At 72.5% G+C, this 26,341-nt stretch overlaps 2 protein-coding genes across 2 annotated transcripts; one reads left to right on the top strand and one right to left on the bottom strand.

The window, feature by feature from the left end:
• The first annotated feature begins 5,253 nt into the window (after window positions 1-5,253).
• Window positions 5,254-22,109, top strand: PMFBP1 (polyamine modulated factor 1 binding protein 1). The gene is given in 23 exon segments (XM_075940713.1): window positions 5,254-5,341; window positions 6,324-6,477; window positions 10,775-11,017; window positions 11,568-11,798; window positions 12,129-12,308; window positions 14,717-14,839; window positions 15,280-15,406; window positions 15,715-15,851; window positions 15,924-16,115; window positions 16,117-16,171; window positions 16,606-16,646; window positions 16,648-16,775; window positions 16,884-17,037; window positions 17,153-17,320; window positions 17,692-17,859; window positions 18,150-18,305; window positions 18,385-18,555; window positions 18,705-18,767; window positions 18,876-18,985; window positions 20,276-20,350; window positions 20,535-20,600; window positions 20,602-20,632; window positions 22,038-22,109. Coding segments are annotated over 22 exon segments (2,742 nt in total). The 5' UTR covers window positions 5,254-5,341; window positions 6,324-6,426.
• Window positions 22,006-25,760, bottom strand: LOC142831026 (pre-mRNA-splicing factor ATP-dependent RNA helicase PRP16-like). Its single transcript, XM_075939758.1, has 6 exons — window positions 25,580-25,760; window positions 25,376-25,510; window positions 22,830-22,956; window positions 22,634-22,729; window positions 22,406-22,527; window positions 22,006-22,222 (listed from the first exon to the last, which is right to left on the bottom strand). Exons 3-6 carry the CDS (start codon window positions 22,881-22,883, stop codon window positions 22,138-22,140), a joined length of 357 nt encoding a protein of 118 aa, XP_075795873.1. The 5' UTR covers window positions 22,884-22,956; window positions 25,376-25,510; window positions 25,580-25,760; the 3' UTR covers window positions 22,006-22,137.
• Between the last annotated feature and the right edge of the window lie 581 nt (window positions 25,761-26,341).

Genomic DNA, 26,341 nt, shown 5'->3' with positions numbered 1-26,341 from the left:
TGCCTACAGCCACAGAGCGTGGCTGAGCTTCAACGTGTCTCCCTGTCTGTCCGACCACGGCTGGCTGTGCCTACAGCCACAGAGCATGGCTGAGCTTCAATGTGTCTGCCTGTCTGTCTGACCACGGCCGACTGTGCCTACAGCCACAGAGCGCGGCTGAACTTTGGCGTGTCTGCCTGTCTGTCCGACCACAGCCGGCTGTGCCTACAGCCACAGAGCGTGGCTGAACTTTGGCGTGTCTGCCTGTCTGACCACGGCCGGCTGTGCTTATGGCCAGTGCGTCTGGGCTTCAGGCAACTGTCCCATTCTGTGCTCTCGTTGTTTGTTCCAAGGCCGCTGAAGGCCATTGGGAGGCTGCAGGAGCACCCTGCCAGGCGGCCGAGCCAGCGTCCCTGCTGCTGGTGCCGAGGGACATGCTGAATGCTGCCCGCCTGGGGAGCAGGGGACTAGGGCCTGCCTACACTGTGGGCGCTGGCTGCCGGCAGCCGCCCAGCAGCACGAGGGGACAGAGGAGGTCGCTAGTGGCAGCTCTCACTGCTGCGTTCCCAGAGACCCGCGGGTGGCCCCCAGAAGACGCTCCCCTCAGGCGTGTGGCCGCCCCAGGGTGCCTGTCAGCCGGCTGACGAACTCCAGCAGCATCCATGAGCAGCGGGACTTCCTGGCTCTTGACTGAGGTAAGCCTGCTTGCGTGAGGATAGGGGATTTGGGTGCAGCATGGCTAGGGGATTCAGGTGCACCATGGATAGGGGATTTGGGTGCAGCATGGCTAGGGGATTCAGGTGCACCATGGTTAGGGGATTTGGGTGCAGCATGGCTAGGGGATTCAGGTGCACCATGGATAGGGGATTTGGGTGCAGCATGGCTAGGGGATTCAGGTGCACCATGGATAGGGGATTTGGGTGCAGCATGGATGGGGGATTTGGGTGCAGGGGCATCAAGGCTCAGCTTCAGCCCAGCAGCCCCTGGCTATAGCTGAGTGTGGGGCACCGGGGCTCAGTGCTCCAGCTGCAGGGTCCCGTGGCCCTCCTGAAATGGGGGGTCCCTCCCCTCTGGGTCTCGACACAGCGATGTGCTGCCAGTGGCCCAGGACACGTGGGCTGCCCGCCCGCCCACGCTCTCCCGCTCTCCCTGCCAGCTGGGCAGGGGCCTGTTGGGCAGCTCCCTTCCGTGCTCAGCCTGGCTCTTGCTTCCCCCGTGCCGCCTGCTGCCGCCGCCGGTCAATCCGTTTCGCCGGAGGCCGTCGATGTTCGCACGGGGCCGGGCCGCCTGCGTCTCTACTGGTCTGGCGCCGAGGGGAAGGCCCAGCGCCACGGCTGTCTAAACACGCTTGATCCGTGTGGGGAGCCGCCGCCAGGCAGCGCGTGACGGGATGGACTGTGCGGTGCCGACAGCGGGTCGGGCATTTCCACCCTTTGCCAAGGAGCCACAGGGCGCGAGGGTGAGGCCGCTAGCTCTGCCAGGCGCTCGCCCGCTCCTGCTAGGCCCCTCCCTGGCGGGGGCTGGGGGAAAGAGCCAGGCTCCCAGCTCTGCAGGGACCCTGGAGCAGGCTGGCAGGTCCCCGCCCCGGACTTTCTGCCCTGCCACCCGTGCTCCTGTGGCCGTGCGGGCTGCAGCGAGGCGGGAGCCAAGCACAGCGGAGCAGGATGGGACCGTCTGGGTGCCGCAGAGCCCCTGGAGACAAGGCAGCGCGCCGAGGGGCAGGCCCAGCGGCGTCGGGCTGGCGGAGGCCAGGCCACTGTTCCCAGGGAGGACTGGCTGGAGAAGGCTCCTCCGGCTCCATGGAGATGCGCCAAGGGAGCAAGGGAAATCTGGCGGCAGCACCTGGCCCCTGCTGCTCCCTGTCCTGCTGTTGGCCCTCTGCGCAGGGCTCCTCCCCGGGACCTGGCCTGCTGGGCTGCTTGTCGCTCTGGGCCCAGGGAGCCCCGGGGGTGGCCTCAGCCGGGCCGCGCTGTGTAATGCCCACGGGCACGGGGCCAGGGCGCAAGATCCCGTCAGCCTCTCCTGAAGGCAGCTGGGTCAGTGGCACCGGCACGCCCCGAACCCCACGCACTGCTCTGGCTCCTGCCACTTCCTGGGCGTGTCCCAGCACGGCTGGGCCCTGCCTTGCGACCCCGGGCTGAACACCAAGGCCCTGTACCTGCTGCACCGGGCCTGCAGCCCCTTCTGCCCGCAGAGGCTCCCAGCTGCCCCCACCCCGCTCGCCTGCCTCTGCTGCGGGGCCAGGGACCCGCCAAGCCCGTCAGGAATCACCAGCCACACACCGGACTGACTGCCATGGCATGGACATTGGGGGAGCAGGGTCAGCCCCGTGCGTGCTCCCTGCACCCGCCCCCGCCCCCGCGCCGGGCATGAGAGCTGAGAGGCTGCCGGCACGGCACAGCCACAGACAGGAGGGCAGTGGGTGAGCGCCAGCCCGGTCGCTGGGCTGACAGCCCCTCCGCCACCATCCCCAGTGGATCAACTAGGCAGCAGCCCCACAACCGCACACCCCGCCTGCGCCTCGACTCCCGCCCCCCCACCCACACCTGGGGCTGCTCGCCAGCTCTGCACCAAACGTCTCCGGCCATTTAATTCCTGCACTGCTGGAGGCCACGCAGCCGGGCTGGGTGTAAATCTCTCTGCCGGGGGGGCCCTTGGAGGACGCCCCAGAAAGCTGCTGGCTCTGCCACTGACTTAGAGATCGGCCCTTTGTACCCAGCACAGGCCTCTGGCCGCGGCGCCTGTCCGAGCTGTACGGGCCGTACGGGTCCCTGGGGGCTGCCGCGAGCCGGGCCCAGGCCTTTGAGCGGATTGCTCGCAACAGGACAAGTTCACAATAGCAAAAGCAATTGCTTGTAGTTACCAGTCAGCGCTCTCAGACCAGGGCCGGGCGGCGGGACGGAGGCCGGGGGCGGAGGCCGGGGCTGGGAGGCAAGATGGAGGCCGGGGCCGGGGCGGTGCGACAGAGGCCGGGGCTGGGTGGTGGGCGGTGGGGCTGGGCGGTGGGGCTGGGCAGTGGGACAGAGGCCGGGGGCGGAGGCCGGGGCCGGGAGGCAGGATGGAGGCCGGGGCCTGGGCGGTGCGACCGAGGCCGGGCAGCTTTAGCCCTGCTGCGTGGTCTGGTTTCCTGGGGTCTCGCTGAGGGTGACGCAGCAGGAGAGCTGATCAGTGACACGGACTCGCTCTGCTTCCTTGTTGCACGGGGGATTCTGCAGCCTTAGCCCTGGGGGCTGCACCTGTGGGGACCAGAGTTACAGTCCCCGAGCCCCAGCCCCCCTCCCCCCCCGCTTTCTGCAGGATGCTGCCAGCTGAACTCAGCATTCTGTGCAGCTCCCGTCAGTACCCAGCAGGTGGCGGCAGCGCACGGGAATCGTTCTCAGTGTCGCTTGGAGCCGGGTGGATTTACTGGTCTCCGGCCTGCGCCGCCCTCCGCCACCCTGGGTGGACAGAGGCAGCCCAGCCTCGCGGGGCGCTGGCCGCACACCCAGAAAACAGCAGGCTCCAGCTTGGCGGCCTGCAAGTGCCCCAAGGCAACCACCTCCAGGTCCCCGCTCACTGTCTGCGTCCACCAGCAGAGAAATGTTTGCTGGGTGCACTGAGGCATGTGCGGCTGTGCACCACCACTAGAAACACCCACTGCGGGCTGTGCACCACCACTAGACACACGCGCTGCCGGCTGTGCACCACCACTCGAAACACCCACTGCCAGCTGTGCACGGCCATGCGAAACACCTGCTGCACGACCACTAGACACACCCGCTGCTGGCTGTGTACCACTAGAAGCACCCTCTGCTGGCTGTGCACCGCCACTTGAAACACCCGCTGCCGGCTGTGCACCACCACGCGAAACACCACCTGCCGGCTGTGCACCGCCACTCGAAACACCCACTGCTGGCTGTGCACCACCACGCGAAACACCCACTGCTGGCTGTGCACCACCACGCGAAACACCCACTGCCAGCTGTGCATGGCCATGCAAAACACCCACTGCCGGCTATGCACGACCACTAGACACACCCGCTGTTGGCTGTGTACCACTAGAAACACCCGCTGCCAGCTGTGCACCACCACGCGAAACACCCACTGCCAGCTGTGCACGGCCACGCGAAACACCCGCTGCCGGCTGTGCATGACCACTAGACACATCCGCTGCTGGCAGTGTACCACTAGAAACACCCGCTGCTGGTTGTGCACCACCACTAGACACACCCGCTGCCGGTTGTGTACCGCCACTCAAAACACCCGCTGCCGGCTGTGCACCACCACTAGACACACCCGCTGCTGGTTGTGCACCGCCACTCGAAACACTCGCTGCCGGCTGTGCACCACCACTAGACACACCCGCTGCTGGCTATGTACCACTAGAAACACCTGCTGCCGGCTGTGCACCACCACTCGAAACACTCGCTGCAGGTTGTGTACTGCCACTTGAAACACCCGCTGCCAGCTGTGCAGGCTGTGACCTCTGCTACTCCGCGGGGCAGCTTCCGACTCACCCCTGGCCAGGTGACCCCTGGTGACGGCGCGTCGGGGACCCCCACCCCTGCACCCCTTGTGCAGCAAGATGAGACCCCACCGGCCATTGGAATGGGAGTTACTGCTGCTCCAGGGCACAGCCCAGCCTAGACGTGCTCTGGATACAGGAGTCAGGGCCCTTGGGGCAGGGGGGGGCGCAGACCCCTGAACCCCCAGCACTCGGCTCCGTCTCCCTCTTCATGTTTTCCAAGCCTAGACAGCCCGTCTCCAAGCCACCCCCTCCCTGTGTTCAGACCCTGCCCTGGCTGGGCGAGAGCTGTCTGGGCAGTGCTACAGACGCAGGCCAGTAGGTCGCCCACAGCCCACACAGCGCCCAGGGATGCCCCCCAGCATGTACCCCAAACCCCCACATCTCACCCCTTTTGCCCAAGGAAGGGGACACAGGAGGGAGCAGGGCTGGTTGTGTGTGTGGGGGGGGGGTCTGGGTGCGCTTGGGTGTAGGGAAGGGGGCCAGGCCTTGGCTCTGGGCCCCTCCCTCCAAGCCAGGCTGCCCTGTGCCGACCCGTCTGTGCCGCGCTGGGTCCCTGTGATCCAAGAACCCCCCTTTGCCCCCGCCAGCTGGGAGCCCCTCTGGCTGGGGGGGCAGGGCCCGGTGGCTCCCCACCTCTGCGGGCTGCCTGGGCCTGAGCCCCCCTTGCCGTGGCTGCCACGTGGGGCGGCTGGTGCCAGGCGTGGGCGGAACGGAGCCGGGCGTTCCGAGTTCTAAGCATTATCCCCAGAACGGCCCCAGCGCGGCCGGTCAGCAGCCACGGGCCTTGCAGCTGGGAGCCGCGACCGGGCCCTCGGGACGCTGCGGGCGCGTGGGGTGGGCGAGCAGGAGCATGAGGTGAGCGGGGGGGCTCTGGCTGGCTGATGGGGCGTGGCGGGGCCGGCGCAGTCGGCAGCAGCTGCACGGGGGCGGGGGCCCCGGCCACGACTAATCACTGAATCGGTTAAATGTAGCGGTTCCCGGGTAGCTGACGAGGGGGGATTTCCCGGGACGCTGCCGGGGGGGGCAGAGGGCATGGAGCTGCCCTGGAGCAGCAGTGACCGCACCAGGCACCCAGCCGCAGCCCCTCGCTGAACAAAGCGCTGGCGCCCACCGGGCCTTTCCCGCGACCCAGCGCGCAGGGCGGCTCGAAGCAACGGCGCTCGGCTGGGCACGTGACAGCCAGCGGCCCCTCGGGCCTGGGCACCGCACTCGCCACGGTCCGCTACGCTGGACACTGCTCTGCCCCTAGTGGAGCTGTGCGGCCATGGAGCACTGGTGCGAAGCGAGACCCGCTGGTGCAAAGCAACACCCGCTGGTGCGAGGCGGCCTAGGCTGGCACTAGTGGGAGCCCCTGGTGGAGCTGTGCGGCCACGGAGCACTGGTGCGAAGCGAGACCCGCTGGTGCGAGGCGGCCTAGGCTGGCACTAGCGGGAGCCCCTGGTGGAGCTGTGCGGCCACGGAGCACTGGTGCGAAGCGACACCCACTGGTGCGAGGCGGCTGAGGCTGGCACTAGTGGGAGCCCCTGGTGGAGCTGTGTGGCCACGGAGCGCTGGTGCGAAGCGACACCCACTGGTGCGAAGCGGCACCCGCTGGTGCGAGGCGGCCTAGGCTGGCACTAGTGGGAGCCCCTGGTGGAGCTGTGCGGCCACGGAGCGCTGGTGCGAAGCGACACCCGTTGGTGCGAGGCGGCCTAGGCTGGCACTAGTGGGAGCCCAGCAGAGTGGCTGAAGCAGGGGTGTGCACACGGGGCCCTCGTGCCAGCGCTCATGCCCTGCACCCCCCTGGCACCGGCCCATTGCCTCGCCCGGGCCTGTGACACGTGCGTGGTGCTGCCAGGGGGAGGAGGGTGCTGTGGAGAGCAGCGGCCTGGAGGGAAGGCACCACCGGCCGCAGGACGACGTGAGGAGCCCGCAGGACACCAGGGAGCAGCAGGGAAGCCATGGCGGAGCCGGCCAGCCCCACGCAGGAGCAGGAGACCTGCACCGCCCAGGTGAGAGCTTAGCTGGCCCCGGCAGCGTCCACCAAGCTACTGCCTGTGGGGTGGCCGTGGGCTGGGGCCGTGCCCAGCGGGCAGGGCTCCCGTGCTCCCCGCTGCTGGCCGGCCTGCGCCACTGCTGAGCCAAGGGGGGTTCAAGCCCCGCCCAGCCCGTCTGCCAAACTCCTGCCCCCACCCGCCCCCTTCTCCCTCCCACCTACCTGGCCCCTTCCACCCCTTGTCCCTCCCACCCTGCCTCTTCCTGCCCCCGGCTCATCGGCGCCCTCCCCCGGCTAAGACAAGAGGGATTCTGGGGACACCGCTGAGAGTTCAATCAGGGAGAATTACTGAGAACCAGGGCGACTTCCAGCCCGGCCTGGGGCCTTCCTCTGTAAAGCACCGAACCAGCCCCCCAAGCCCTCTGGTCCCCACACAAGCCATCCCCTCGGACACCCCAGTGCTCCCTGTGCCCCCCAGCCTCCCCCACACAGGGGAGAGGTTATAACCCATCCCCCACCTCCCCTCACACACCCCAGTGCTCCCTGTGTCCCCCAGCCTCCCCCACACAGGGGAGAGGTTATAACCCATCCCCCTCCCCTCAGACACCCCAGTGCTCCCTGTGCCCCCCAGCCTCCCCCACACAGGGGAGAGGTTATAACCCATCCCCCCCCTCCCCTCAGACACCCCAGTGCTCCCTGTGCCCCCCAGCCCCCCTCACACAGGGGAGAGGTTCTAACCCATCCCCCCCCTCCCCTCGGACACCCCAGCGCTCCCTGTGCCCCCCAGCCCCCCTTACACAGGGGAGAGGTTCTAACCCATCCCCCACCTCCCCTCACACACCCCAGTGCTCCCTGTGCCCCCCAGCCTCCCCACACAGGGGAGAGGTTATAACCCATCCCCCACCTCCCCTCAGACACCCCAGTGCTCCCTGTGCCCCCCAGCCCCCCTTACACAGGGGAGAGGTTATAACCCATCCCCCGCCTCCCCTCAGACACCCCAGTGCTCCCTGTGCCCCCCAGCCCCCCCTTACACAGGGGAGAGGTTATAACCCATCCCCCACCTCCCCTCAGACACCCCAGTGCTCCCTGTGCCCCCCAGCCCCCCTTACACAGGGGAGAGGTTATAACCCATCCCCCACCTCCCCTCAGACACCCCAGTGCTCCCTGTGCCCCCCAGCCCCCCCTCACACAGGGGAGAGGTTATAACCCATCCCCCACCTCCCCTCACACACCCCAGTGCTCCCTGTGCCCCCCAGCCCCCCTTACACAGGGGAGAGGTTATAACCCATCCCCCACCTCCCCTCACACACCCCAGTGCTCCCTGTGCCCCCCAGCCCCCCTCACACAGGGGAGAGGTTATAACCCATCCCCCACCTCCCCTCAGACACCCCAGTGCTCCCTGTGCCCCCCAGCCCCCCTTACACAGGGGAGAGGTTATAACCCATCCCCCACCTCCCCTCAGACACCCCAGTGCTCCCTGTGCCCCACCCAGCCCCCCTTACACAGGGGAGAGGTTATAACCCATCCCCCACCTCCCCTCAGACACCCCAGTGCTCCCTGTGCCCCCAGCCCCCCTCACACAGGGGAGAGGTTATAACCCATCCCCCACCTCCCCTCAGACACCCCAGTGCTCCCTGTGCCCCCAGCCCCCCTCACACAGGGGAGAGGTTATAACCCATCCCCCCCCTCCCCTCACACACCCCAGTGCTCCCTGTGCCCCCCCAGCCCGCCTTACACAGGGGAGAGGTTATAACCCATCCCCCACCTCCCCTCACACACCCCAGTGCTCCCTGTGCCCCCCAGCCCCCCCTCACACAGGGGAGAGGTTATAACCCATCCCCCACCTCCCTTCACACACCCCAGTGCTCCCTGTGCCCCCCAGCCCCCCTTACACAGGGGAGAGGTTATAACCCATCCCCCCCCTCCCCTCACACACCCCAGTGCTCCCTGTGCCCCCCCAGCCCGCCTTACACAGGGGAGAGGTTATAACCCATCCCCCACCTCCCCTCACACACCCCAGTGCTCCCTGTGCCCCCCAGCCCCCCCTCACACAGGGGAGAGGTTATAACCCATCCCCCACCTCCCTTCACACACCCCAGTGCTCCCTGTGCCCCCCAGTCCCCCTTACACAGGGGAGAGGTTATAACCCATCCCCCACCTCCCCTCAGACACCCCAGTGCTCCCCGGGCCCCCCAACCCCCCTTACACAGGGGAGAGGTTATAACCCATCCCCCACCCCCCTCACACACCCCAGTGCTCCCTGTGCCCCCAGCCCCCCTCACACAGGGGAGAGGTTATAACCCATCCCCCACCCCCCTCAGACACCCCAGTGCTCCCTGTGCCCCCCAGCCCCCCTTACACAGGGGAGAGGTTATAACCCATCCCCCACCTCCCCTCAGACACCCCAGTGCTCCCTGTGCCCCCAGCCCCCCTCACACAGGGGAGAGGTTCTAACCCATCCCCCACCTCCCTCACACACCCCAATGCTCCCTGGGCCCCCCAGCCCCCCTTACACAGGGGAGAGGTTATAACCCATCCCCCACCTCCCCTCAGACACCCCAGTGCTCCCTGGGCCCCCCAGCCCCCCTCACACGGGGGAGGTTATAACCCATCCCCCCACCTCCCCTCACACACCCCAGTGCTCCCTGTGCCCCCCAGCCCCCCCTCACACAGGGGAGAGGTTATAACCCATCCCCCACCTCCCTTCACACACCCCAGTGCTCCCTGTGCCCCCCAGCCCCCCTTACACAGGGGAGAGGTTATAACCCATCCCCCCCCTCCCCTCACACACCCCAGTGCTCCCTGTGCCCCCCCAGCCCGCCTTACACAGGGGAGAGGTTATAACCCATCCCCCACCTCCCCTCACACACCCCAGTGCTCCCTGTGCCCCCCAGCCCCCCCTCACACAGGGGAGAGGTTATAACCCATCCCCCACCTCCCTTCACACACCCCAGTGCTCCCTGTGCCCCCCAGTCCCCCTTACACAGGGGAGAGGTTATAACCCATCCCCCACCTCCCCTCAGACACCCCAGTGCTCCCCGGGCCCCCCAACCCCCCTTACACAGGGGAGAGGTTATAACCCATCCCCCACCCCCCTCACACACCCCAGTGCTCCCTGTGCCCCCAGCCCCCCTCACACAGGGGAGAGGTTATAACCCATCCCCCACCCCCCTCAGACACCCCAGTGCTCCCTGTGCCCCCCAGCCCCCCTTACACAGGGGAGAGGTTCTAACCCATCCCCCACCTCCCTCACACACCCCAATGCTCCCTGGGCCCCCCAGCCCCCCTTACACAGGGGAGAGGTTATAACCCATCCCCCACCTCCCCTCAGACACCCCAGTGCTCCCTGGGCCCCCCAGCCCCCCTCACACAGGGGAGAGGTTATAACCCATCCCCCACCTCCCCTCAGACACCCCAGTGCTCCCTGTGCCCCCAGCCCCCCTCACACAGGGGAGAGGTTCTAACCCATCCCCCACCTCCCCTCAGACACCCCAGTGCTCCCTGTGCCCCCAGCCCCCCTCACACAGGGGAGAGGTTCTAACCCATCCCCCACCTCCCCTCAGACACCCCAGTGCTCCCTGTGCCCCCCAGCCCCCCTCACACGGGGGAGGTTATAACCCATCCCCCCACCTCCCCTCAGACACCCCAGTGCTCCCTGTGCCCCCCAACCCACCTTACACAGGGGAGAGGTTATAACCCATCCCCCCCCCTCACACACCCCAGTGCTCCCTGTGCCCCCCAGCCCTCCTTACACAGGGGAGAGGTTATAACCCATCCCCCACCTCCCCTCAGACACCCCAGTGCTCCCTGTGCCCCCAGCCCCCCTTACACAGGGGAGAGGTTATAACCCATCCCCCACCTCCCCTCACAGACCCCCGTGCTCCCTGTGCCCCCCAACCCACCTTACACAGGGGAGAGGTTATAACCCATCCCCCACCTCCCCTCACACACCCCAGTGCTCCCTGTGCCCCCAGCCCCCCTTACACAGGGGAGAGGTTATAACCCATCCCCCACCTCCCCTCACACACCCCAGTGCTCCCTGTGCCCCCCAGCCCCCCTTACACAGGGGAGAGGTTATAACCCATCCCCCACCTCCCCTCAGACACCCCAGTGCTCCCTGTGCCCCCCAGCCCCCCTTACACAGGGGAGAGGTTATAACCCATCCCCCACCTCCCCTCAGACACCCCAGTGCTCCCTGGGCCCCCCCAGCCCCCGGCAGGGCTCAGACCGGCTCCCCGGGGCTGGGGACAGGCGCCCGGCGGGGCTCGCCTGGCCCGGCTCGTGCAGACCGCCGGGGCGGCTCTGTGTCCTAGGGCCAGGCGCAGGCGCTGCCGGTGGAGCCGCAGCCAGGAGAGCTCAGGGCCTGCGAGCCAGGCCGCCAGCCAGAGCTGGAGCAGCTGAGGGCCAAGCTGCAGCACCTTCAGCAGGAGCTGGACGCCTGCAAAGGGCAGAACCAGGAGACGCGGAGCCACCTGCAGCAGCGGGCGAGCGCCATGGAGCAGCAGCGCGGGGACCTGGAGTTCCTGCTGCGGCAGTGCCAGGCGCGGGAGGAGGAGGTGCGGCGCCGGGGGAGCCAGTGGGCAGCCAGAGCTGGGCGCAGGGATCTCGCGGCAGCGGGCGAGTGCCGAGTCCGGCAGGCCAGGGGCTGCACAGCAGGAGGGCCTGGCGCCGGCTCGGCTGGCTCTGGTTAGCACCTGCCCCGGCTAGTAACTACCTTGTGCCAGGAGCACCCTGCTGCCCCAGCCGTGTCCTGCTGCCGCGGAGCCTGGGCCAGTGCTGAGAGCTGGGGGCCGACAGGCGCGCCAGCCCCTGGCAAGGTGGGGGTGGCTCTGTGCCCCCCAGAAGGGGAAGGGGAAGGGCTGGGACCAGCGCCCCCCCGGCAGCCTCCGTGCCGCTCGGAGCGAGGTGCACAAGCTCCTGCGGTGTCAAAGGGCCCTCGCGCCCAGGAGCCCCGGGGCGACTGCCCTGGCCCACTGGCAGCCTGCTGAGCAGAGCGGGGCGGGAGGGAGCCAGAAGTCCCCTGCCAGGAGCTGTGCCCAGCCGGGGCGCTCTGGGGGAGACCTGAGCCCTGAGGCTGGGCCCTGCCGGTCTGTGCTGCTGCGCCAGGTGCTGTACTACGAGGAGGTGGTGCAGAAGCAGGAGCGGGAGCTGAGCCAGCAGCAGCAGCAGCTCCGGGAGGCGCGGGAGCATCTGGCCGCAGCCGAGGGCAAGAGCAGCTCCGCCGAGAGCAGCCTGGGTCTGTGCAAGCAGCAGCACCGGGCCGCCCTGGCCAGGGCTGGCGAGCTGCAGGGCACGGTGCAGCGCCTGGAGGAGCAGCTCCGGGCCATGAGCAGCCAGGTGGGCCCTGCGCCAGCGGTGCGCTCCCTTCCTGCCTTCGCCCCGTGGCACTCCGAGAGCCTCCCCCAGCCCGGCTGTGCCAGCCCTTCCCCCCGCGCAGCGGGGCCAGGGCTCCCCCCAGGGATCTGTGGCTTGTGGCAGGGCGGGTGGGGCGACGCGTAGGACCTCCAGCTGCCACGGCTGGCTGGTGCTGCCCCAGGTCAGTGGCCGCAGGCTGCCCCCCGGCCCTCCCGTCGCTCAGCAGGAGCCAGGCCGCAGCACGGCCGGGCGGGGTCTGCGCTGGAGCCCTGGGCCGGCCCTGCCGCGAGCTGCTCCTCCTCCGGGCTGCAGGTGAGGGAGCTGGGCTCGCGGCGGGAGGTGCAGGACAGGTGTAACCAGCTGGCCGTTGAGCAGCTGAGCCAGGAACTGGAGGCGACGCGCGAGGAGCTGGCCAGGAGCCTGCAGCACACGCAGCAGAGCAAGCAGAGCGCCCGGGAGCTACGCGCGCAGCTGGCTGCCAGTCACACCAAGGTGAGCCCGGGGGGCGCTGGCCTGGCTCTCCCTCTCCCGGCAGGGCTGGCACGTGGCCAGCGCTTGAGAGAGCCACGTACCCGCCTCCCTGCACGCAGCACCCACACTGAGCTGCCCGCCCCGGGCCAGCCCACAGACTGCTCCGACCACTGAGCCTGCCTGCCTGCCCTCGGGGGCGCCCCCACCCTGTCCCGCTGGGCCGGAAGCTCTGGCCTGCGTGCCCCCAGCCAAGGTAGCAGCCCCCGGAGTGTAACAGACACTGAGCTCAGCCCCACACGGACCAGCCCGCATCAGCCTGTCTCCTCCTGCACCAACTGGTTACCCAGCGAAAGCCCCCCCAGTGACGGACACGCACAGCTGCCCCCCCCCGCCAGTGACGGACACACACAGCTGCCCCCCCCCCCAGTGACGGACACGCACAGCTGCCCCCCCCCGCCAGTGACGGACACACACAGCTGTGTCCCCCCCCGCCAGTGACGGACACACACAGCTGTCCCCCCCCCCGCCAGTGACGGACACGCACAGCTGCCCCCCCCCCCGCCAGTGACGGACATGCACAGCTGCCCCCCCCCGCCAGTGACGGACACGCACAGCTGCCCCCCCCCCCCAGTGACGGACACGCACAGCTGCCCCCCCCCGCCAGTGACGGACACACACAGCTGTGTCCCCCCCGCCAGTGACGGACACGCACAGCTGTCCCCCCCCCGCCAGTGACGGACACGCACAGCTGCCCCCCCCGCCAGTGACGGACACGCACAGCTGTCCCCCCCCCCGCCAGTGACGGACACGCACAGCTGCCCCCCCCCGCCAGTGACGGACACGCACAGCTGCCCCCCCCCGCCAGTGACGGACACGCACAGCTGCCCCCCCCCCCGCCAGTGACGGACACGCACACAGCTGTCCCCCCCCCGCCAGTGACGGACACGCACAGCTGTCCCCCCCCCCGCCAGTGACGGACACGCACAGCTGTCCCCCCCCGCCAGTGACGGACACGCACAGCTGTCCCCCCCCCCGCCAGTGACGGACACGCACAGCTGCCCCCCCCCGCCAGTGACGGACACGCACAGCTGCCCCCCCCGCCAGTGACGGACACGCACAGCTGCCCCCCCCCGCCAGTGACGGACACGCACAGCTGCCCCCCCCCCGCCAGTGACGGACACGCACAGCTGCCCCCCCCCGCCAGTGACGGACACACACAGCTGCCCCCCCCCGCCAGTGACGGACACACACAGCTGTTCTGAAGTACAGCAAGTGGCTGGCGGGATGTGGCGCGGCGGCCACCAGCGCTCGGCCAGGCCCTACACTCACGCGAGCCTCATACCCGCAGGCGGCGTGTTACTCGCCATGTTCCCACCCGCGACCCGGCCGAGCGCGCCGCCCGCCAGCGCTGCCCTTTCCCCTGGCCTGCCCCCCGCCCAAGTGGCCGCGTGTTCTCCTCGGGCGGCGAGGCCCAGACCCCGGCCCGCAGGCCAGCCCTGGTTCACGGGGATTGCCCCGGCGGCTTCCACCTCTCTACCTGCCCCTCTGCTGGGCCGGGCAACGGCAGCTCCCGCCGGCTGCGGGTCACCATGGGGGCAGCGGGAAGCAGAGCCCTGATCCGCGCAGCTCCCTGCAGCCCCCATTGGCCGGGAAAGGCGATCCGCAGCCAACGGGTGCTGCGAGGTGCCGCGGGAATAAGCTGCAGGAGCCCACCAGGGGCTACCCCGGCAAACTGCCGCCGCCTTATGGCCCACCCCCGCCTTAGCTAGAATGGCCTCAGGGCGGGACGTCTTGGTCCTGTGGAGAGCTTCCCAATTCAAGATGGATTCCAGCCCCAGGTGGCCTGGTCACATGTCTGTGAAGGACCAAGAGTTTGAGTCCACAGGAAAGACAAACCCAGTCACTGATCATTGCCTTGAGCACCAGGCCATTAAGCTCCTTAAGGCCCACCAAGGGCTTGCTCCAGATGACGTCGAATTATTCAACCAGGTTTCCACTCCCTGACTTCCCGCCCGTGAGAGACGGACCTGCACCAGGTGATGGCCCCGTTTTGCATATTCCTAGCCAAACCCCGTTTGCATCACAGTGACGGCTGCGGGGTGGCACCTCATCGCCCCAGAGGCCAGCTCGTTCCTGCTGGGGCTGCCTGAGCTCTGCTGACTGTGGGCTCAGCATGGCCCCCATGCAAGGAGCCACCAGCCCCTGGTCAGCCAGGCTGTGCCAAGCGTCCCCTCCCCCTGCCTGGACAGAGCCCGCTTGGCGCTCGGGGCGGAGCCAGGCTGCACACAAGGGGCTGAGTCCAGCCGCACCTCCTCCCCCGCACAGCTCAAGGACGGCCGGCACCGCTGCCTGGTCTCCCACTGGTCTCTGCCCCACCTGGGCAGCCAGGGACACAGGCGCCCACCGCTGTCCTGCTGCGGCGCTTGCAGGGCCTGGAAGCAGAGGAGATGCTGGTGAAAGTGCAGACGGAGTTGGCCTCCTACATAGCCACCCACAGTCACTCCAACGCCAGCTACGAGAGCCAAGCAGCCAGAGTGGAGACCCTCCAGCAGGTAGGAAGCCCCCGCCCATACCGCCGGCAGCAGGCAGGCCAGGCTGATCCAGAGCCCCCAGGGCCTGCCTGCCCAGGGCTTGGGACCAGCCCACCCCGGGACCCGCCCGCCCTGCCCGGGGCTCGCAACCAGCCCACCTTGCCCAGGGCTCGGGACCCACCCGCCCCGGGACCCGCCCGCCTTGCCCGCCTTGCCCAGGGCTCGGGACCCACCCGCCCCGGGACCCGCCCGCCTTGCCCAGGGCTCAGGACCCGCCCGCCCCGGGACCCGCCCGCCTTGCCCAGGGCTCGGGACCCACCCGCCCCGGGACCCGCCCGCCTTGCCCGCCTTGCCCAGGGCTCAGGACCCGCCCGCCCCGGGACCCGCCCGCCTTGCCCAGGGCTCGGGACCCGCCCGCCCCAGGACCTGGGCTGAGCTGGGCTGCGACGTTGCCTGTCTAGCAGCTGCTGCAGGCCGAGGAGGAGAGCACTGCGCGCAGCCAGCGGGCTGAGGAGTACCAGTGCCTGGCGCAGGACTTGAAGCTGGAGCTGGCCCGGGTGGCTGAGCAGAACAGCAGCTCCATGGAAGGTAGAGCAAGGGGCGGCTGCTCCTGCCTGCTGGGGCCCTGCAGACGCCCCCGCTGGCTTCATGCCCCTTCAGCCCCAACGCTCCTCCCCAGGGGCTGCTCAGCCTGCGGGCTAAGCCCGGCGGGAGGCTGGGCCACAGTGCCTGGCCATGACACAGGCAGGGCAAGGACAGCACCGCTAGGGCGCCACTGCCCTGCGAGGTGCTGCAGCCCGGCACCGCCCCCTCGGAGCCCAGGTGCACAGCGAGTGGGCACGCCCCTGGGGCGCTGGGGTGCAGCCCAGTGGCACTAGCCTGGCCCCACTTCGCAGCCCTCGGGGCGCTGGAGCTGGAGGCGCAGAGTCTGAGGCAGGACATGGCAGCCGAGCGGGAGCGGCAGCAGCTGGAGGCGGCCAGGCTGGAGGCCAAGCTGCGGGAGAGCAGCAGGCTGTGCGCGCGGAAGGAGCAGGTGAGCAGGGGCCATGGGGCAGGGGGACGGGGGGAGCGTCCGGGCCCCGTGTCTAACAGGCTCTTGGCACAGCTCACGCGGAGGATGGAGGAGCAGCTCCACCAGGCACAAGCCTCCATGCAGCAGGCTCGCTGCGCCCTGCAGGAGAAGGGGCTGGAGGTGGAGCAGCAGCGCGCCGAGGCCCGGAGCCTGGACGCCCGCCTGCGGCAGGCCCAGCAGGAGCGGGAGCAGAGCCAGGCGGCCAGCAGCGCCCTGCAGGAGGAAATCCAAGCGGCTGCGCCAGAGCCTGCAGGACAGCCAGCAGCAGCAGCAGGCGGCTGGTGAGCGGGGCGGCTGCTGGCCCGGGAAGGGGGGCGGGACGCTGCCCTGCTGGGAATCCACCGGGCCCAGCGCGGCCCAGCTCCCCTGCTGTGGCACACGCCTGCGCCCCCGCCCTCCGCAGAGCTCCCCAGAAGCCCCGGGGCTGGGCAGCCTTGGCTCCAGGCTGGACACGGGCACCTCCGGGCCAAGCCCCTCTGTGCTGGCCAGCAGGGCCTGGGCCCTTGGGCTCTGCGCTGCCAGCCAAGGAACGTCGAGCCACCCCCGCGCCCACCTGCGGCCCCTTCCAGGCAGCGCTGCCCGCGCAGGGCTCGGCCCCAGCCACCTCCCCCGGGCACAGCCTGGTGGGACTCCGGAGCTGCACTCGGTGCGGGGGGCCCAGGGAGCCTCGCTGGGGGCAGCGCCGGGCCACGCGCAGGTCTCCCTGTCCCGGCAGCGCGGGAGCTGGCGCAGCAGGAGGAGCAGGCGCTGCTGGCCCCAGAGCAGCCTGCAGAGCACGCGAGAGCGACTGAGCGAGCGCACGGCCCAGCTGGTGCAGCTGGAGGCGGAGCAGCGGGCGCTGCAGGAGCAGGTGGCCAGCAGCGAGGCTGAGGTGGAGCAGAGCAGGTAGGGAGCAGCCCCATGGCCCCAGGGAAGCCATAGCCCTGCCTGGGGCGCCCTCAGCCTCGTGCGGCAGGAGGGGAAGAGGCTGCAGCCGCGTCTCGGCCCTTGCAGGACGCTGGTGGGGCAGCTGAAGGCAGAGCTGAGCCAGTGGAGGCAGCGGCACCAGGAGGCCGTGCAGCAGGGGCTGCAGCATCGGCAGGTGGCAGCTACGCTGGAGCTGAAGCTGGGGAGCAGCCAGGAGCAGGCGAGAGCCCTGCAGCAGCAGGTACCGGCCCAGCTGGGCTGCATCTGACCCCTGCCCCAGCCCTGCCCAACACCTCGACCGTGCCCCTGCTGCTGAGGGGAGCCCCGGCCTCGCCCCTCAGGCCCCTCTCGCTTAGCTCCAGGAGCAGGACTCCAGCCAGCGGGCCCTGCGGGAGGAACTGAGCCGGCTGCAGGGCCAGGAGGATGAGCTCCAGCAGCAGCTGCAGAGAGCCCAGCAGCGGGAGAGCGCGCTGGCCGGCGAACGCGAGGAGCTGCAGCAAACGCTGCACAGCAGCGAGCGAGCGGTGAGAGGAGACACGGCTGCGCTGGGGCGTGTGGGGAGGTGGGGCAGAGCTGGAGGGGCAGGTGGAAGTGGGGCAGGGCCAGGGGGCCTGGGCCCGGCGGGCGCGTGCCTTGCTGACGGGCCGGCCTGGCGCCAGGCGCGGGAGCAGGAGCAGAGGAGCCGGGGGCTGCAGGGCAGCGTGACGCAGCTGGAGGAGGGGGCCCAGCGCCTACAGGAGCAGCTGCAGCAGTGCAGGGCCCAGCTGGAGAGCACCAGCAGCAGCCTGAGCCGAGCCCAGCAGCGACTGCAGCAGCAGGCCAGTGAGGTGAGCGCCCAGCCCCCAGGCCCCAGGCGCCCAGCCCCAGGGCCCGGCTGACGGCGCTGCCCCTGCAGGCCACGCGGCAGGAGACGGCCCTGGCCCAGCTGCAGGCGGCGCTGGGAGCGGCCGAGGCCAGAGCGCGGCAGAGCATCCGCCAGCGGGCTGCCACGGAGGAGACGGTCCGGGAGCTGACGCGCACAGCGGCAGCCGCTCAAGAGAAGCAGAGGGAGGCGCTGGAGCAGGTAGGGCACCGGCAGGGCAGCGCGAGGGGCTGGGAACAGGCAGGTTGCAGCCCCGTGGGATCTTGCAGCCCCCGGCAGGCCCAGCCAGCCACACTGCCCAGGCTGGGTGAAGGGGTCCTGCATCGGGCCGGAGCCCGGCCAGGGGGCGTTCGCCCCAGTGGCCCCCCAGCACCTGCTGTACCCAGGAGCCCCCGCCCAGCCAGCTTGCCTGCCTCGGCCCCCAGCTGCCCTCCTGAGCACGGGGGGGCGGTGCCTGGCCCAGGCCCTCACTGCTCCGTGCCGCGTGGCAGCTCGGCGCGAGGGCGCAGGAGGGCGCGGCCCTGCGGGCGGAGCTGGCGCGGATGCAGCGCAGGGTGGCCCAGCTGGAGCAGGAGGCGGCCGCCCAGGAGGAGCGGCTGAGGCAGCTCGAGGGGGAGCGGAGGAAGCTGCAGGATTTCCAGCAGCAGGTGAGTGACCCCAGGGCAGCTGCTGCCCGGAGCACCCAGGCCCCCGCTCCTGCCCCTGAGCCTGCCCCCGCTCGCCCAGCAGGCCCGGGCCCTGGAGGAGCAGCTGGGGGAGCGGAGCAGCCAAGCGCAGCACTGGCAGCGGCGGTGGGCGCAGAGCCGGCAGGCCCGGGCGCAGTGCGACGAGGAGCTGGTGGTGGCCAAGGTGGAACTGGCCTCGCTGCGGGAGAAGCTCCACGGGGCCACTGCCCAGGTGTGTGGTGGGGCGGGGGAGCGAGGGGCCGGGGCGGACACGGAGCAAGGCCCTGGCTGCTGCTCTGCGTCCCTCGGCACCCGGGGCTGGGCGGGGAGCTCCGGGGCCCAGCCCCCCGGCAGGGAGCACTGACCCGCCCCCCTTGGCAGAGAGACGACCTGCAACAGGAGCTCAACGTCTTAAGGCAGAAATTCGCGGCCTGCAGCAGCGAGGTGAGTGCCTGCAGGGGGGCTGCTGGGCGGGGGAGTCGCTCGCTGCCCCATGGGGCTCCCGGCCACCCCACTGCAGCCCAGGGCTGGTCTGTGTCCCTGCCCTTGCAGGCGGAGGCGCTGCGCTCCTCGCTGGGGGCGGCCCGCACAGACAGCCGCCGGCTGCACCAGGAGAGCGAGCTGCTGCTGGCTCACGTCAGCCAGTGGGCGAAGGAGCAGAAGTAAGTGGGGGGGGGAGCCAGGCCTGGCCCTGCACTGCCGCCCAGCCCCACTCCCACCCCTCCCCCAGCCAGCACAGGCACCGGGCGCTGGGCCTGGCCACAGCGAGAGGATGGCAGGAGCTGGCTCAGCTGCACAGCGGCCCCGCCGCACCGCCAGCTCCCCGCCCCGCGGAACCGGCCCCGCTGCACCGCCAGCTCCCCGCCCCGGGGAACCGGCCCCGCTGCACCGCCAGCTCCCCGCCCCGAGGAACCGGCCCCGCTGCACCGCCAGCTCCCCGCCCCCGGGAACCGGCCCCGCTGCACCGCCAGCTCCCCGCCCCCGGGAACCGGCCCCGCTGCACCGCCAGCTCCCCGCCCCGAGGAACCGGCCCCGCTGCACCGCCAGCTCCCCGCCCCCGGGAACCGGCCCCGCTGCACCGCCAGCTCCCCGCCCCCGGGAACCGGCCCCGCTGCACCGCCAGCTCCCCGCCCCGAGGAACCGGCCCCGCTGCACCGCCAGCTCCCCGCCCCCCGGGAACCGGCCCCGCTGCACCGCCAGCTCCCCGCCCCCGGGAACCGGCCCCGCTGCACCGCCAGCTCCCCGCCCCCGGGAACCGGCCCCGCTGCACCGCCAGCTCCCCGCCCCGAGGAACCGGCCCCGCTGCACCGCCAGCTCCCCGCCCCGAGGAACCGGCCCCGCTGCACCGCCAGCTCCCCGCCCCGAGGAACCGGCCCCGCTGCACCGCCAGCTCCCCGCCCCGAGGAACCGGCCCCGCTGCACCGCCAGCTCCCCGCCCCCGGGAACCGGCCACGCCGCACCGCCAGCTCCCCGCCCCAGGGAACCGGCCACGCCGCACCGCCAGCTCCCCGCCCCGGGGAACCAGCCACGCTGCACCGCCAGCTCCCCGCCCCACGGAACCCGGCCCCGCCGCACCGCCAGCTCCCCGCCCCGGGGAACCAGCCCCGCCGCGCCGCCAGCTCCCCGCCCCACGGAACCCGGCCCCGCTGCACCGCCAGCTCCCCGCCCCGGGGAACCGGCCCCGCTGCACCGCCAGCTCCCCGCCCCGGGGAACCAGCCACGCTGCACCGCCAGCTCCCCGCCCCGGGGAACCGGCCCCGCTGCACCGCCAGCTCCCCGCCCCACGGAACCCGGCCCCGCCGCACCGCCGGCTCCCCGCCCCGAGGAACCGGCCCCGCTGCGCCGCCAGCTCCCCGCCCCGGGGAACCAGCCCCGCCGCACCGCCAGCTCCCCGCCCCAAGGAACCCGCCACGCTGCGCCGCCAGCTGACCTGCGGCTCCGGCCTGTTCCAGGCAAGCCAACGAGAAGCTGGGCCACAAGATGCGGGAGCAGCTCAAGCAGGCGGCGCAGCTCAGCGGCGAGAAGCAGTAAGTGGGCTGAGCCGGGCTGGGCCTCAGGCTGACGGGCTCTGCGCTGCCTCCAGGAGCAGGCTTCTCCCACCAGGCAAGGGCGCAGGGTCCTGCTGGCGCGGAGCCCCCCCCTCCAAGGGGGTGGCCGTGGATGGGGGCCCACCCCCAGCTCAGCCCCTTGTCCCCCTGCCCTTCCCCACAGGCACCTGCAGGAGGCGCTGGCAAGGCTGCAGCAGGAGAACAGGCGGCTGGAAGGCGAGGTGGGGAGCTGAGTGCGAGCGGCTGAGGGGGGCCCGTGGGGCTCCAGGGGCGGCTGCTGATCTTCTGCCTTGTCCCAGGTGCTGCAGGGCTGCGGCTGGGACACAGCGACTGGGCTGGGGCAGTGGCGCCGTGGCGAGGAGTGAGGGGCCCGCGCGACGGAGCAGGACGTACCTGGGCAGGCCTGGCCCCTGCCCCACCACAGCTGCCCGGTGTGGGCCTGGCCAGGGCCAGGGGCACAGGCCGTCTCCAGCCCGTGTGAGCTGGCCACGCAGCAGGGCGGGGCTGCCGGCCTGTGGGGCCAGCCCCCTTGCGTGTCAGCCATTAAAGGCCTTTCCCACACGTCGTCCTGGGCCCCGGCGCTCTGTGCTGCCCATTCCCCGAGGGGGCGAGGCTCCGGGCGCACCTGGCTCCACCGGCCTGGCGCAGGGACGCGCAGCTGGGCCCCACCAGCCCCAGGCTGAGCACCGACTCCCATGGGCAAGGCCGTTCCAGGGGCGCCAGGCCCGGCCACAGCAAGCCCCACGCGCCTGGGGGCAGCAGCCACCCAACCAGGGGGACACCCTGCCCCTCCGGCCAAGGGCACCTGCAGCGGGCCCTGCTGGGCCGCAGCCACACGGCATGGGCGGGGCTCTCGCCTGCGCACTGCCAATTCGCCGGCTCCGCCCCAGGGCGCGGGCCCCTCCGCCCCGCCGGCTCCGCCCCAGGGCGCGGGCCCCTCCGCCCCGCCGGCTCCGCCCCAGGGCGCGGGCCCCTCCGCCTCGCCGGCTCCGCCCCAGGGCGCGGGCCCCTCCGCCTCGCTGGCTCCGCCCCAGGGCGCGGGCCCCTCCGCCCCGCCGCCTCCGCCCCAGGGCGCGGGCCCCTCCGCCCCGCCTCCGCCCCGCCGGCTCCGCCCCAGGGCAAGGGCCCCTCCGCCCCGCCGGCTCCGCCCCAGGGCACGGGCCCCTCCGCCCCGCCGGCTCCGCCCCAGGGCACGGGCCCCTCCGCCCTGCCAGCTCCGCCCCAGGGCACGGGCCCCTCCGCCCCGCCGGCTCCGCCCCAGGGCACGGGCCCCTCCGCCCCAGGGCACGCCCCGCCTCTGCCCCGCCTCCGCCCCAGGGCACGGGCCCCTCAGCCCCGCCTCCACCCCGTTGGCTCCACCTCAGGGCACGGGCCCCACAGCCCCGCCTCCACCCCGTTGGCTCCGCCCCAGGGCACGGGCCCCTCCGCCCCAGGACATGCCCCGCCTCTGCCCCGCCTCCACCCCGTTGGCTCCGCCCCAGGGCACGGGCCCCTCAGCCCCGCCTCCACCCCGTTGGCTCCGCCCCAGGGCACGGGCCCCTCAGCCCCAGCAGAGCCGCCCGTTGCCAGGGGCGGGCGCCTCGCGCACACGTGGGTAGCCAGCAGCCTGGGCCGCAGGGACGCACAAACCACCATTTGTACAAATAAAAGTATTTCTCCTCTGTAGCAAACAGTGCCCAGGGCGCCCCCCACAGTCGCATTCGCCCCCGGGCCGGGCGCCCTGCCGGGACTGCGGTAGCCTCAGGCCTGCCCGGGGAAGCCGCTGCTCACAGGCCGAAGCGGGCAGGGGTGCGGCGCGGGGTCATGGGCTCCCCCTGCTCCTTGCGCCCCGGCGTGTAGATCTTCGCAGACCTGGGAGGGAGAGCCAGGGCCATCAGCTAGAGCCCCGCCCGGAGGCCCCGGCCCGGAGCCCCCGCCTGGAGCCCCCGCCCGGAGCCCCCGGCCCGGAGCCCCCGCCCTGGGCTACACACGGCAATCCCAGCCTCCTGCAAGACACCCCCACAGGCAGGCCTGGGCCAGGCCCCCAGCACCCACCTCGTGCTGCCCAGGGGGTTGCGGCGCTCCTGCTCTTCCCGGCGCGCTCGCAGCTGCTCCTCAGCCAGAGCCATCTCCTCCTCCATGGCCGACACCTCCTCCTTGGCCCGGCGCCGGCTCTCCTGCGGGGCAGCAAGGGGGCGGCTCACGCCCGGCCCATCTCCCGGGCACGCAGCGGGCCCAGCCTGGTCGGAGCTACTGGCCTGCCCCCGGCAGCCGGGGCCTTACCTGGCGCGACTTCCCTGCGTGCTTGATGCTGTAGAACATGGGGCCCAGCTCCGCCAGCCACTCTCCGTCCACGGCCGTCACGCACTGCATGTACTCCTGGGGGCGGGGCAAGGGCACGGTCAGGCCACGCCCCGCGGCACCACGGCCCCGAGCAGAACCCAGGGCCCGGGGCCGCCCGCGAGGCGCCGCCGCTCACCTTGGTGGTCATGACCAGCTCGTGGTAGACGATGTAGTCGGGCGTGTAGCCCATGCCGAAGAGCGAGCTGGTGGGGTGCAGGTGGCAGGGGCATGCCGGTGCGGATGTTCACGTACTCCCCGATGCCCTGCCGCAAGAGCTGGGTTAGCACGGCCCTGCGCCCGGCCCTCACGCCCGCCCGCCCCCCCTCCTACCCGCCAGCTGTCCGCCCGCTTCCTGCCCGCCCGCCCCTCCCTCCTGCCCGCCAGCTGTCCGCCCACTTCCTGCCCTCCTGCCCCCACACCCTCCTGCCTGCACGCCCTGCACCTGCCCGCCCGCCCTGCGCCCACCCCTCACACTTGCCCGCCCCTCCCTCCTGCCCGCCCGCCCTGCGCCCGCCCCTCACGCCCGCCCGCCCTGCGCCCGCCCCTCACGCCCAACCGCCCTGCGCCCGCCCCTCACGCCCGCCCGCCCTGCGCCCGCCCCTCACGCCCGCCCGCCTGCGCCCGCCCCTCACGCCCAACCGCCCTGCGCCCGCCCCTCACGCCCAACCGCCCTGCGCCCGCCCCTCACGCCCGCCCGCCCTGCGCCCGCCCCTCACGCCAACCGCCCTGCGCCCGCCCTCACGACGCCCGACCGCCCTGCGCCCGCCCCTCACGCCCGCCCGCCCTGCGCCCGCCCCTCACGCCCAACCGCCCTGCGCCCGCCCCTCACGCCCGACCGCCCTGCGCCCGCCCCTCACGCCCAACCGCCCTGCGCCCGCCCCTCACGCCCGACCGCCCTGCGCCCGCCCCTCACGCCCGCCCGCCCCCCCTCCTACCCGCCAGCTGTCCGCCCACTTCCTGCCCTCCTGCCCGCCCACCCCTCCTGCCTGCACGCCCTGCACCTGCCCGCCCGCCCTGCGCCCACCCCTCACACTTGCCCGCCCCTCCCTCCTGCCCGCCCGCCTGCGCCCGCCCCTCACGCCCGCCCGCCCTGCGCCCGCCCCTCACGCCCAACCGCCCTGCGCCCGCCCCTCACGCCCGACCGCCCTGCGCCCGCCCCTCACGCCCGACCGCCCCCCCTCCTGCCCGCCAGCTGTCCGCCCGCTTCCTGCCCGCCCGCCCCTCCCTCCTGCCCGCCAGCTGTCCGCCCACTTCCTGCCCTCCTGCCCGCCCACCCCTCCTGCCTGCACGCCCTGCACCTGCCCGCCCGCCCTGCGCCCACCCCTCACACTGCCCGCCCCTCCCTCCTGCCCGCCCGCCCTGCGCCCGCCCCTCACGCCCGCCCGCCCTGCGCCCGCCCCTCACGCCCAACCGCCCTGCGCCCGCCCCTCACGCCCGCCCGCCCTGCGCCCGCCCCTCACGCCCGCCCGCCCTGCGCCCGCCCCTCACGCCCAACCGCCCTGCGCCCGCCCCTCACGCCCGACCGCCCTGCGCCCGCCCCTCACGCCCACCGCCCTGCGCCCGCCCTCACGCCCGACCGCCCTGCGCCCGCCCCTCACGCCCAACCGCCCTGCGCCCGCCCCTCACGCCCGACCGCCCTGCGCCCGCCCCTCACGCCCGCCCGCCCCCCCTCCTACCCGCCAGCTGTCCGCCCACTTCCTGCCCTCCTGCCCGCCCACCCCTCCTGCCTGCACGCCCTGCACCTGCCGCCCGCCCTGCGCCCACCCCTCACACTTGCCCGCCCCTCCCTCCTGCCCGCCCGCCCTGCGCCCGCCCCTCACGCCCGCCCGCCCTGCGCCCGCCCCTCACGCCCAACCGCCCTGCGCCCGCCCCTCACGCCCGACCGCCCTGCGCCCGCCCCTCACGCCCGACCGCCCCCCCTCCTGCCCGCCAGCTGTCCGCCCGCTTCCTGCCCGCCTGCCCGCCCCCCCTCACGCCCGCCCGCCCCTCCCTCCTGCCCGCCAGCTGTCCGCCCACTTCCTGCCCGCCCACCCCTCCCTCCTGCCCGCCAGCTGTCCGCCCACTTCCTGCTCTCCTGCCCGCCCGCCCCTCGCGCCCGCCCCTCCTGCCCGCCCAGCCCTGCACCTGCCCGCCCGCCCCTCGCGCCCGCCCCTCCTGCCCGCCCAGCCCTGCGCCCGCCCCTCGCGCCCACCTCTCCTGACCGCCCACCCTGGCACCTGCCCGCCCACCCCTCGCGCCCGCCCCTCCTGCCCGCCCCTCCTGCCCACTCGCCCCTCACGCCCGCCCTGCCGCCCGCCCCTCCTGCCCGCCCGCCCGCCCTGCCCGCCGTCTGCCCACTTCCTGCCCGCCGGCCCGGCGCCCGCCCCTCCCGCCCACCCACTGCGCCCACCCGCCCTGCGCACGCCCCTCCTGCCCGCTCTCCCCTCGCGCCCGCCGGCCGTCTGCCCGCTTCCTGCCCGCCCCTCCTCCGCCTGCTTCCTGCCTGCCCCTCCTCCGCCTGCCCAACCCTCCTCGTCTCCTGCCCCTCCTCCGCCTGCTCGCCCCTCCTCATCCTCGTGCCCCTCCTCTGCCCACCTACCCCCAGCCTGCCCCTCCTCCACCCACCCTCTGCCCGCCCCTCTTCATCCCACCAACCCTCTGCCTGCCCGCCCCCAGCGCGCCCCTCCTCCACCCACCCCCCACCTTCAGCTTGGCGGCCTGGTGGAAGTAGGCGGCGCAGATGCACTTCCGGACCACGTCCCAGTCGGAGCCGCAGGAGGCCAGGCTCATGCGCTGCTGCACCATGATGTCCTTCAGCTGGGCACGCACCTCCCGCACCTGCAAGAGCACACGCCTGTCAGGCCCCGCCCCCCAGGCCAGGCCCCGCCCCCCCAGGCCCGGCCCCACCTTCCGCATGGCCTTGGCGTGGATGAAGTGCTGGTTGCACCACAGCATGGAGTAGCTGTTGTTCTTCCACTGCAGGTAAACGTTCAGGTAGGTCAGGTGATCGCTCTCTCGGCACAGCAAACTTCTCCCGCACCTGGTCGCTCTCCTCCTCCCGGCCCTAGGGCGAGGGCAGGGTTACAGCGGGCGGGCGGGGGGAGGGCCCGGCCCCAGAGCGAGGGGAGCTGGTGGGAGGGAGGGTCCAGCCCCAGGGAGAGGGGGAGGCGGGGGGAAGAGAGGGCGAGCAGGCGGGAAGGAGGGCCCGGCCCCAGGGCGGGGGGAGCCGGCAGGGGGCGCGGGCGGGGGGGAGCCGGCGGGGGGGAGCAGGCGGGGGGAAGGGCCCGGCCCCAGGGCGGGGGGGCGCGGGCGGGAGGAAGGGCCCGGCCCAGGGCGGGGGGTAGCCGGCGGGAGGGAGGGCCCGGCCCCAGGGCGGGGGGAGCCGGCGGGAGGGAGGGCCCGGCCCCAGGGGGAGGGGGAGCCGGCGGAGGGAGGGCCCGGCCCCAGGGCGGGGGGGAGCCGGCGGGAGGGAGGGCCCGGCCCCAGGGCGGGGGGAGCCGGCGGGAGGGAGGGCCCGGCCCCAGGGGGAGGGGGAGCCGGCGGGAGGGAGGGCCCGGCCCCAGGGCGGGGGGAGCCGGCGGGAGGGAGGGCCCGGCCCCAGGGCGGGGGGTAGCCGGCGGGAGGGAGGGCCCGGCCCCAGGGGGAGGGGGAGCCGGCGGAGGGAGGGCC

Source organism: Pelodiscus sinensis, chromosome 12 (assembly GCF_049634645.1).
Source record: "Pelodiscus sinensis isolate JC-2024 chromosome 12, ASM4963464v1, whole genome shotgun sequence".
Taxonomy (NCBI): domain Eukaryota; kingdom Metazoa; phylum Chordata; order Testudines; family Trionychidae; genus Pelodiscus; species Pelodiscus sinensis.
This window is presented reverse-complemented; position numbering and strand designations above follow the sequence as displayed.

Excerpts from the sequence above, each read along its gene's own strand:
- LOC142831026 (XM_075939758.1), bottom strand. The coding sequence starts at position 22,883 with ATGGGCTACACGCCCGACTACATCGTCTACCACGAGCTGGTCATGACC. Across the intron at positions 22,730-22,829 it reads AGCTGGTCATGACCACCAAG|GAGTACATGCAGTGCGTGAC; the intron begins GTGAGCGGCGGC and ends CCCCGCCCCCAG. Across the intron at positions 22,223-22,405 it reads AACCCCCTGGGCAGCACGAG|GTCTGCGAAGATCTACACGC; the intron begins GTGGGTGCTGGG and ends TCTCCCTCCCAG.